Source organism: Cyprinus carpio, chromosome B16, assembly GCF_018340385.1.
Source record: "Cyprinus carpio isolate SPL01 chromosome B16, ASM1834038v1, whole genome shotgun sequence".
Classification (NCBI taxonomy): domain Eukaryota; kingdom Metazoa; phylum Chordata; class Actinopteri; order Cypriniformes; family Cyprinidae; genus Cyprinus; species Cyprinus carpio.
In genome coordinates this window covers 23657029-23669421 of record NC_056612.1, presented here as the reverse complement: position 1 = coordinate 23669421, position 12393 = coordinate 23657029, and the positions used below count along the sequence as shown (strand labels likewise).

The window sequence follows — 12393 nt, the reverse complement described above, 5'->3', positions numbered from 1 at the left end:
GAATGAATACTCGATTTGACTAATCGATGATTTTAAAGAAACAAAATTTAAAGTGCAGCATGTTGTCAGCATGGTATTGAAAGCACTGTTGCAAAAAATATTAAAACTAAATATGTTTAATACTTATGAATAACGCCAAGTTAATCAACCTTCATATTCGATTAGTTGGTATTTGCAAGGTGAAGACACATCGGCTGTCATCGTGCTGAGCAGGAGAGAAAGAGAGAGAGAGAGAGTGGGGAAAAGGAGGGAGTTGGTAGTTGGTATAACAAATAAAAATTCAGAGCAGTTCATCAGTTCATACAGTTTTAGACTAACTGGTCAGGCACCAGCACACTATCGGTGGAAAAGGGGCGTCAGATTTGGTTCAGATCCGGCATCAGGTAGCTGTGGGATTGGATGCTGGTGTAGTTGATATGCTCTGTTCATCAGAGTCAGCGTTACTGCTGCTGCTGTCACGGTTCTGTTTCCAGACACTTCTGCTCTCCCCTCGGATCTGAGCAGGTGTCTGACACCCGTCTCCCCCAACACACGCTGAAGATCCGTCTCTGTCGGCCAAAAGTGATTGACAGGGCCTTTGTTTTCCTTCGCAGAGCGTGAAAAATGTGCAAGACGACAGCAGGGCATTTGTCACAGGGCATACACAGCGTGTCATGAGGCTGTTTGTGGCAGTTGTTGGTGAGGGGTGTGTGGGGGTGAACATGAGAGAGATGGCAGATATAGCACTCATATCTCAGTCTTCCAGCTTGCCTTGCAGTCTTCCACTTCAAACCACACCACACCGCTGCAAAGATGGAGTGATGGATGTGATATTGTGAAGATGTTTTGATAATTATTGGACATGATGCATAACCCTGAACAGACAAATCATCTTTAAATGGATAGTCCAGCCAATAGTCTATATATGAATATTCTGTCATCATTTACTCAACCTTAATGTCGTTCCAAACATGTATGACTCTCTTTTTTCTGTGGCATCATTGTTTTTCTCTGTACATTGAAAGACAGTTGGGTTTAGTGTTGATTTGGATCCCACTGACTTTCATTGTATGAGCAAAAGCAGTTCAAAAATTCTTTGTAAATGATGACAGTGTTTTCATTTTGGGAAACTTTCAGAGAAACTGCCTCCATTATTGTGAAAGCCTCGCCTCCTGCCACAGGTGATTTTCTTCATTGCTCTTTTCTCAAGAAGCAGTCTCGGCCTCAGGAGGGGTTGAAGGAGAGCTAAACTACTGTAGCCCATCTGCTCAGTCACTAATAACGCTCCGCAGGTCAGCAGGTTCTCACCATTGGCTGGTCTGTGGCCAATTAAATTGGTTGGACTCCAGGAAAGAGCGAGAGAGATTGAGATCTCATCAGAGAGAAACAGTGTGGATTCAGCATCTGCTTTAATGCTTTCTTAGTCTGTTGATTCCTGTAGCAGTCTAGAGTCATTGTAACAGCATTGAAGTCATGTAGTTAGTGATGAAAGCTTATAGTCTCATTATGCATGATGCATACTGTGCACAAAATCAATAGACTTTCTGTGCATATTTATAATTGCATTGATTTGTATGCAGCATGAGCAAATCATGCAAAAATCACCCCTAAGCTCTTAAAAATACATTTCTGATTTTCTCACAGGGCTGAGCTGTTTTAAATGCATTTAGGGTGAATGTGAAGAGCTTTAGGCAGTGAATGTTTGTGACCAGGCTCACCAGTTGCCCCTTGACCTCCTGCAGACATTTGCCAAAACAGGCTATTGGGACATCAAGCTGGTACACAAGTACTGTGGCGATCCAATGTTTCAGATAATACTTAGATTCATGTACCATGGTTTTTCAAAGAATACCATGGTATTATGATGTCCAAAGCACAGTTGATGTCTCTATGGTAAGTGCTGGCTCATCTACATCCTGCGAAAGCGAGAGCGCCAACATCATGCCAAGACTGCTGAGCTAAAATTAGTTCTTTAAGTGATCGTCGACGCAGTTAGCCAGCGTGTGCCATGAGGGTAGTAATGACAGCGTCACTATGGCAACTCTCATGCCACAGCAGCCATGATGTCCCACGCAGTATGGAGCTCATCTGATTTGACATTCTGCCTGATTGCACCGTTTGCTGGAATGTCATTTCCAGTTTGATGAGCTGTGTGTTCTGTTCGAGTGTGAATCTCATGAAACCAAGAACATGCATGGATCATATTTCATCCCAAAAAATTTAAAGAAAGAAATTATGTTTTACATAATGAAAACAAAGCTTATTATAAGGTTTTATCATTGTAACTGTATTTTTATAACAATTAATATCATTACCGAAATGCAAAAGAAAACACTTCTGTAATGCAAAAGAAGATTGATATGTAATTTAAATAGTATAGAATTTTGTCATAATAAGATTAATCGATTAAAATATTAATCAATTCATTGCGAATAATTGCATCCAAAATAAAATATATTTACATAATATATGTGTGTGTACTGTGTATGTTTATATTTATAAATACACGCACACATTTTTAAGAAATATTTACCTGTATATATGTTCATACAGTATGTTCATGTGATTTATGCATATATATATATATATATATATATATTCAATTTCTTAAATATGTATTTATATATACTTATTATGTTTATATATACACAGTGCATGTACATATATTATGTAAACAAATTTTTATTTTTATTTTATATATATGTGTGTGTGAACTTTATGTGTGTGTATTATATATATATATATATATATATATATATATATATATATATGTATATATATGTATATATATCAGCTGCCTCCCCCCTAATTATCATCGTCACCCCGTCCCTTAATCGCCGCCCTTCACCAGGCTCCCGACAGGAGTGGGTGTGTGAGAGAGGAGGGGCGCTGAAATATCCAGGGCTGGCAGCATGTGATGAGGCACACCTGACGCAAATGGAGCCTCATCACCGTCGCTATTTAAATGCAGAGCGCGCCTCTCCTCGGTAGACCAGTCTCTTCCCCGTGCATGCACGCTGGTGTCCTCGTGGGACCAGGAAGGGTGCGTGGAGGGACTCGCACGCCGCCAGAGATGTGAGTTGCCGGACCCATGGTCCGGACGAAGACCGCACCCATTACACGGCCGTCGGGCCAGCGTGTTGGGCCGTTTAATCCTTTCAAGCGCCGAGGACAGCGAGAAGGATGCAGCCGCTGGAAAAAGCCACCGCCGCCCCTCGCGCCCCAGACTGGAGAGGGGAGCACGTGCGGCCGCCGGACTCCGCCCCTTACCTGGACACTGCCCCACCTACACGAACCCCGCAGCATGACGAGGACACCAGATTCCCTATTTATTTTGAACACTCTTCTCCTTTGGACACTTTATTCCCTGTTTTTGTTACTTTTCTGTTAATAAAACGCCACTCCCACTGTGTCTGTCGTTTGCTCCTCCCACCACAATATATATATATTAGGAGACTGACCAATTATCGGTGCCGATATTATGCATTTTCATGGTTATCAGTCATTTTCAAAACCGTTTTTGCTGATAAAATGATTTGAAAGCATTTAAAGAAAGTTAAATTGGCATTGTCCTTGAAAAACACATTTGCTGGATCCTAATGGATGTCATATTATAAGATAATAATGCATAAATAAAGTATTTTAAAAAACCATACATATAAATTTACAAATTAAAAAAAAAATGTTGTAAAATGTGCCTCTGCCTGCAGATTCTTTGAAAGTGTCAAGTAGCTAAACAGCAGTGTGTAGTTAAAATAAAGAAGTATACTACATGCCGGAAGAGCTGTTTATGTAGATTATTAACCTTGATACTCATATGTGTCAGGAAGCCAGTGTAAGGACTGATGCGCTCTGGTGTTTCTTTACTAGTTGTACATATCTTTGCATTAATTTATAGTTTTATTGTTGATTCTATTGACATTGACTTGTATGCAGTAGACTACAAACTCAAACAAGAATGCATTTGACTTTAATTTGATCCGTACACGTTTCCTACTTCTCAGAAGGAACCTTGAGCCTCCCATGTTTGGAAAATGTTGAGTTTGTCTAGACTGTTCTGATGACTCTTACTGCGGTGTCTTTTTTCAGAGCAGAAGCGACTGGCAACGGCTGACATCTCTATTGGCACCGCTCGTGTTGTATATTGGGTGATATTTTTATCCATGGCTGCCTTTAGAAAGAGGACGACAGACCTCAGCGGGACTTCCTGCTAAAGTCTGAGATTGAATTAGGAAGGAAAAAACACGGATGTGAAGGATAGAGCACGTCTAGACTGCAGAGAAAATCATAAATTCACCATCTAACAACTACAGGCATTAGTGTCCAGTGAAGGCAGGTTGTGTTTGCTCTGAAATGAAGCGTCCAGAAGCTACAAATAAATAGCCCACGGAAGAACCGTTTTCAAATGGCTCTCGCAGGGAATCAATGTTCTGTGCCAGACAGACGGGATGAAAGGACGGCGCTAGCATGGGGGCACTGGGAATATCGACTACTGACGTTCCCATCTGGAGACAACCAGAAAACTTCTGTGCAAATTGGGGGGTTGGGTTCTTTAATTCTCTAAGAAAAACAACTCACAGAAGTCTGATTCAGAGTGGGAATGGTATCAGATATGCTGATGCTTTTTACTGTCTGGGAAAACTCTGTGTGCTGACGTAAACCATTTCAGTCATAAAGAACCATGTTTATTTTCTGTGTTTTCTCTGGATTGTCCTCTTAGGGGGCGTTCACGCAGGATGCGCTCTGGTGTTGAAATCAAAAGGATCTTGAGGCATCTTTTTCAAAGTTAAACTTCCAAACTGTTCCAAACCTTCTTCTGTGGAACAAAAATGTAAATGTAAATGGTTAGCTTGCATACTTTTCCTGTGTCTTCTTGATATGATCTCACTGCCCTTCTCACATGAGAGACTCATGATATAGTAAACAGACTTTGAACTATGTAGAATCCTTTACATTAAGTCATTATCTACAGTGTAATGGTCATCTGACTGTCCTCACATGTTTATGTTTAGAGGACTGTAACGTGGTGGTATGAAGAGTATAGGAGGAATTTAGCATGTCAGTGTTTTGTAGAATTGATCATGCAGCAACAAGTTCCACACAACACATGCAAAATGGGAAGAATATGTTCACACCATGCAGCATTTCTCTTGCTGTTAAGTTTTTGTCTTCTCACTTTGTTTTAGTGTCAAACACAAACTTTTTTTCTCAAATTTAAACCAGCTTTTCACCCTCTGTGGCATATTTATTTTATATTACTTTATTTTGCTGGATAGGGTTCTGCTGGCTAAACTGTTTTCAACACTGACAATAATAATAATAAAATAAAAAAAAATCTTTCTTATGCACTAACTCATCATGTTAGAGTGATTTCTGAAGGATCATGTGACACTAAAGACTGGAGTGAGGATGCTGAAAATGCAGCTTTGCATCACAGGAATAAATTAAATTTTTAAATACAATAAAATAGAAATTTTCATAATATTACTGTTTTACTGTATTTTGGATCAAATAAATGCAGCATTGATGAGCATAAGAGACTTCTTTTAAAAATATTCAAAAATATTACTGACCCCAAAGTTTTGAGCAGTAGTGTACAACATCCACCTTGTGTACACCAAGAGGAACCTAAAGAAATATCTTCCGCTTCTCCCTTCTTCTTGTTTTTACATGTTTTTGTGCTTTTGTTGTGCAGGTGGAGTCGCGGGACACTCTGAACAGCATCGCGCTGAAGTTTGACACAACTCCCAACGAACTTGTTCAGCTCAACAAACTCTTCTCCAGAAATGTGGTTCCCGGTCAGGTGTGTTTTTTCTCCATTTAATATCCTGTTTCATGTTTTACTACTTGAATATCGTGTTTTGCTCTGAAATGCATTGCTTTACAGAAGTGAAAAAGGTTGGTAATGCCATTTCATGTGGCTATGATGTTACAAAAATCACACACTCTAAACTGAATTCATCTTAGGTTTTCTCTGCAGACTTCCATTACAATGCTTCACCCCCTTACCATTAGATCTCTGCCAAGCGTTAGACAAAGAATCAATCTCTAACTGTTTAATATAGTGCAGCAGCATATCAATTATTGGCCAGTATGACATTTAACCAGATAGATGGAGTGATTAATGACTTCTCTGTTCCTGTCAGTGCATGAGCAGTTATGAACGATCTCGTACTAAACAGCTCCAGTATTGCATCATCATCTCCTCACGAATACAAGTTAAGCAAAGCTAAAGTCCGGATCGTTGATATTCACGTGGCGGTGAGCGCAGTAATGAGAGGTTAATAGATAGAGTCAGGCGCTGGAGATGGTCGACCGCCACCTGACACAGTACAGCTGGAGGGCTCTCAGCACAGATCACGTGACCAAACTCTGCGGCTCCTTCCATTAGCGTAATCCTCCCCAGCGCTCCGGCCCGTTGAATAGCTCCTCAGCACTGACTCCACTGCCCTGCAAACTAACACGAGTGGAGCCTGTTCTGTTTTCAGAGATCTGAGGAGCACCGGGAGAGATCATGTTTGATGCATCGACATTTGATTACTGATTTTTTTTCTCTGTACTTTAACAGTTTGGCATGAGAGAAAACATTCCATGTAAAACATTTAATCAAAAATGTGTGTATTTGAGTGTTTTTGTGTTTAGGAGAGTATGACAAAATTACCATGAGAAGTTGGTGACCATGATTTTAACTATATATATATATGTATATGTATATATATATGTGTGTGTGTGTGTGTGTGTGTGTGTGTGTATGAGCAATATCACACAATTAGCCATGGCTGTATATTGGCACGGCTGTGATTTGGCCTTAGGCACAAGGCCACAGGCTGCTGACGCCCTGGAGCTAACATGTCTGAAAACATTGAAGCAGATTTTCAAATAGACGTTATCTTTATTAACAAACCACACATATGAAGTCTAAACAAGTACATTCTTGCCTAAAAACTCTTAAAACTACATTCCATAACACAAAAACAGTATTATTTGAGTTCATATATCAAATCCACTATTAATTCATACAATTATAGTGGATTTGATATATATATATATATGTGTGTGTGTGTGTGTGTGTGTGTGTGTGTGTGGGGTGATCGTTCCGTTCATGCAAGCAGTATCTGGCAGGTGTTTGTGAAGCGTTACGCTGCGGTTGTGTTTGCAGGTTCTGTATGTTCCTGATCCAGAGTATGTGTCCAGTGCGGGCAGCTCTCCCTCCTTCAGTCCCAGCAGCCCTCTCTCTCCCACCTCCTCAGAAGCTGACCTGGAGAAAGTGACCACGGTATGTGACATTTCCCTCTTCACACCACACAGCCTCATCATTTAACCTGTGCTCTGGAGGGACTCTCACACAAGCACACACACCCCGAGCGTGCCATGAGTTCACACCGAAAGATCTCTGGCTATTTTCCAGAAGCTTATGTATCTTATGCTTTCTTGCTTACAGGAATTCATGTGAAAGAAATTCAATGGAACAGTGAAATCAGTGAAACAGTGAGCTGACAGCATGAGATGCTGCTGTTCATTGTTAGTCAGGAAACACTGTGCTTTGTTTTCCATCAGCTGATGGGGAAAATGCCGGTCTTGCAGAAAAACTCTCCATTATGTTGTCGAGGTATCTGTGTCTCTCAGACAAATAGGAACTGTAATTGTTTAATAAATTCACTTAAGGTCAACAAGTTCATCTTTAAAGGGCAAGTATGTATGTTTTTGTTAAAACACTCATAAGTATCCCAGTTAGTCTGCAGTGACAACTAGAAGTAAGTGTTCAGGAAACACCAAAAAAGGACAGGTGGATACATAAAATATTTATACGACACAAATGGATGTACTTCTGTAAATCTGCTTTTGAGCTGGTTTTGAGATCACCTGGCTCAAGGCTGTGGTTTTTCACTATCAAGCAATATATTTACACACCCTCTGTAATCAAATACCTGCCGTGAGCTGTGTTGACTTACCCTCATTCTTATGCACTTCATCTAAATCCCTAAGAAATTAGACAGTTCTGGTGTGGTGAATAGGACTGGGCCATAGAGATTTTAAAATATGTAATCAATATTTAAGAATTTGCTCTAAAATGTCTTGAAGGGTATTTTCCCCCTCTAGATTAAATAAAAATGTTGTTGCTAAAAAAAATTACTCAATGTTTAATGCAAGACAGCTAAAATACAATAAAAATCTGGTCACAAAAAATGTTAATTAACAGAGATATATACATATTTACAATTATTTGAATAATAATAATAATAAAATATTTAATATATTAAATATATTAAAATAATAATATGTGTGTGTACTTATATTAATACATAAATATTTATTATTAACTAAATATTTAATTAATTACTACATGTAAATTCTGTATATATATTTAAAAATAAAATCTATTTTTAAAAATAAACTCACTCTTGTCATTAGTTTAATGTTTAATGACAATAAGATAACTTAATGGTCAAATTGCAACATTACAATTGCTTAATTTACTGTATATTGTTAGAAAAATATGAATATTCTGTTTATTGCCCAGACTTAGTTAGTTGTTTTTCTCCTGTGGAGTAACTGCTTGTGTTACACGCTGTCAGTAGGTTTACTGTTGAATTTCTGTTTTGCAGTAAAAGGCTTTACCTTCAGCATCTTATAAAGAAGAGGCCAGTGTACCTCGCTGCCTCCTGGTCTCCATAGTGACTGCTGCGACGGTGCCGTTTGCAAACCTGCCCACTTGTGCGCTCAGCTTAAGATGCTCCTTTCCCTTTGGGTTCTTTCACACATATCTATTTAGACCGTTCCTCTGGGAAAAGGAAGCTGTGATCTGTCTAGCAGTCTGAGACAGGTGCTGTACTGGGAATCAAATGAGGATTCCTGACCTGCTTCAAAATCCAGTCAGCTGCTTACCTAGACAGCATTGTAGGCGTGCATGTTCTGACATGACAGCACCTTGTTTTAGCCAAAATTTAAGACTCTTCTCTCTTCATAGAGAGAGCAATCCCAGAATGCATTTCAAAAAGCTCTGTAATAAAATTCATTCAAGAAGGCAAGAGATATTTTATATATGGGAGCCTACAATTCATTCAATATTGAAAAGTCCTACATACATAAATAAAGAAACCTAGTAGCTTGTCAGTTTTCCCTAACAAGCAACCATATTTTTATTATATTTAAATAAGCAACCCAGGATTTTTTCACGCAACTTTACAAAAAAAGAAGGCAAAAGTTGTGTATAATATACGGACTTGGCAGCTCTACCTGAAAGAGAAAACTAATGGCGCTGTTCTACTGCGTCGTACGGCATGGCTCAGTACATTACAGTACGGCTCAGCTTGGAACGGTTTGCGTTTCCACTGCAGTTTAATAACACTTCGAGAGTGGGCGGGATTATTCACATGTCATTATAGTTGCGCCACCTCTACTGCCTCGACTCCTAAAAAAAAATTATGTTTGTGTTGCAAGTTCAGTGATGCAGGTAGCGATGATTCTCTCCACCCAATCCGTAATCAGCAGGTTTACACTTCACATTTTGGTAACGGAATGGTTCACTTGGAACCTCAACCGAGGTGGATCTAAAAAAAGTACCAGGTACTGTACCCTGTGGAAAACCCCCCAAAAGTGAACCGTACCGAGCCTCACCATGCAATGGAAAAGCGCCGTAAGTGTAGAAAATCTATGTTTATTTTCGGTAGAGCACCCCTTGTGGCAGTTGCAACACCTACTTTCATGTGTTATAAATTACTGTCTAGCACTTTGATGACAAAATGGAGCTTGTGTAGCTAGAAGCGTTTGTGTTAATCTATTTCTGCTATGTACTGACCCTTAAAAGGGTGGTGTCTTTGTAGACAGCTCTCAGAATAAGCAGCGGCGCTCTTTGACCTCCTCAGCCAGAGAGCCTTCTCCATGCACACTACAGAGTCCTCCAGAGACACGGCAGGGTGAGCATCAGCCAGGTGCGCTTTTATTCAGTCAGGTAAAGAAAGCACTTCAGTAAAGCAAACAGCTCTTTTCCCAGGCTGTAACGAACTTTTAATTATGGAGCTGTATTGCGGTGCTACAGACTGGGCTTGTATTAATTATTAAAGCGGATGCCCTGGCATGTTTGTGTGTAATGAAGAGCAATAGTGAACGCTGACCACAAGGTGCAGTTTATTTGCTTTCAGAAGTGGATGCTGCTGTATTGTTATAGTAGTTATATTAGCCAGGTAGGCTTCTTCCATGGCAGAGGAATATGTGTAAGTACTATAAAATATAATAGTAAACATTTGTGTGTTTGTTTAGTTTTATTTCTTTATTTATTTTTTTAATGTATTAAAATGTTTGTTTATTAATGAATTAATTCATTAATTTGAATTTGTTTGTATTTTTAAAGTTATTTATTTTTATTCAGTTAATTATTTTAAATGTATTGTTTTTTCTTCCCTTGCTATTTGAAGGGGGATAGTTCAACCAAAATATGAAATTAAAATTCTGTCATCATTTACTTACCCTCAAGTTGTTTCTTTCTTCTGTTGAGCACAAAAGAAGATATTTTGAAGAATGTTTGTAACCAAACAGTTGACAGTAGCCACGGACTTCCATAGGATGGAACGAAATACTACAGAAGTCAATGGCTCGGTTACCAACATTTGGTTTGTAATCAAAATATTTTCTACTCCTTTGTCAATTTGTGTATCTGAAAAAGAAAGAATATTCATTATTTGTTATATAATTGCAAATAAATGCATCATTGGTCGTATTGCATGTCAGTCATGTGTTCTTGAGCTGTATTAAGTGGGCAGTTCTTGTTCAGAATAAGCTGCAGTGTGGATCAGACTTTGTGCCAATATTTGAAAGTCTGACTACACAAGCAGCATTGACTCTGTCTATGAAATCTGGTGACTTTGAATTGAGTCTCCTGAGGAGTTTTTGCCTTGTATCGTCCTGATCTCACCCTCCCTTCCTGCTGTATGCTAAATTTAGTCTGCGTCACTAGAAGACGAGAGGGAATGAGAGACTGGCGATGAAAAGAAGAAGAGGAAGGCCTGTGTGTGTGTTAGAGAGATGGCCAGTGTTAATTACCAGTGGCTGCTGGTGTTGGCTGACTCCAGGAAAAGGTGACTTTGTCCCAGTGTTACTCGTCTGGTCTGATTTCATGCCCAGAAACTCTTGTGGTGCTTTGCTTCAGTCAATGACAGCATGAAACTCTTCAGATCAGCCGAGTTTATGTGTGATGTTAAATTTGCACTGTACATGTGTTCATGGTGCGTTTCGGACTCATTGTGACATCAGGTTTACCATTCAAAAGTTTAGGCTTTTAAAATAAATTTTTATTTTTATTCAGCAAGGATGCATTAAATTGATCAAAAATGTAAAAGACATTTATAATGTCACAAAATGTTTCTATTTCATATAAAAGCTGTTCTTTTGAACATTCTGTTCATCAAAGATAAAAATGTCATGCTTTCCACAAAAATATTAAACAGCACAACTGTTTTCAACCTTGATGATTATATGAAATGTTTGTTGAGCAGCAAATCAGCATATTAGAATGATTTCTGAAGGATCACGTGGCACTGAAGACTGAATTAACGATGCTGAAAATACAGCTTTGCATCACAGGAATAAATTACATCTTAAAATATATTCAAATAGAAAATGTTATTTTAAATTGTAAAACTATTTCACAAAATGATTGCATTTTTTGATCAAATAAATGCAGTCTTGGTGAGCATAAGAGACCTCTTTCTTAAAAAAAAAAAAAAATTTTTTTTGCTCAGTAATGTACCTCTACATTTCCCTATATGGCATTTCACTATATCCACTTCCACTCTATTTTGCTCTGATTTTCCAAGAGCACAGAGATAAATTAATGCAGTCATTAAGTATTTTGCTCTCAATAACGACAAAACCACATATGGATCCATTTTGGGATCTTGCGTGTTGCCATAGAAACAAATCATTTCTGAACCTAAGGATGTGAACGGCTCCAAGCAGAATGTAGACACCTATTTCAGTGACATCTGTCAGGAGGATTTTGGCTTTTCCCCCTGCAGAACCTGTTTCTGGTCATCAGATGGAGCTGCAGGTTGTTGTTGTAATATTTCACAGCAAACAGCTGCATATAGACAAATACACAGATGACAGTTGATTAAAAGTACTGTTGTTGATCTCAGTTAATATTAGAGTCAGCTGACAGCGTCCTTCTGCCGTGTTACTCACTCTAATAATAATGGCTACATAGCTGTTGAGCATTTGAGGGCCCATCTACTGCTTCAGACCAATAGCACATGAGTCATGAACATGAGCTGTGTGTGAAGTTGAACAGCACTGTAACGGTGTGTGTGGAGTGTAGATCAGTCCGGCGGTGATCTAATGATCACATGGATGTAAACCACCCACATGTGCAGCCCTGCAGTCAGGGTTGGTGGCCTTTTTCCAGGCTTAGGTTCTAAG

General features: G+C 39.0%; 1 protein-coding gene across 6 annotated transcripts in view; it reads left to right on the top strand.

The window, feature by feature from the left end:
* LOC109055979 (oxidation resistance protein 1-like) overlaps positions 1 to 12393 on the top strand; it is a 141295-nt gene that overhangs the window by 96704 nt on the left and 32198 nt on the right. For all 6 annotated transcript variants that reach the window (XM_042741593.1, XM_042741592.1, XM_042741594.1 and 3 more), the window contains 2 exons: positions 5675 to 5782; positions 7139 to 7255. In XM_042741593.1, the coding sequence (XP_042597527.1) occupies positions 5675 to 5782; positions 7139 to 7255 (225 nt within the window). The remainder of the gene's footprint in view (positions 1 to 5674; positions 5783 to 7138; positions 7256 to 12393) is intronic.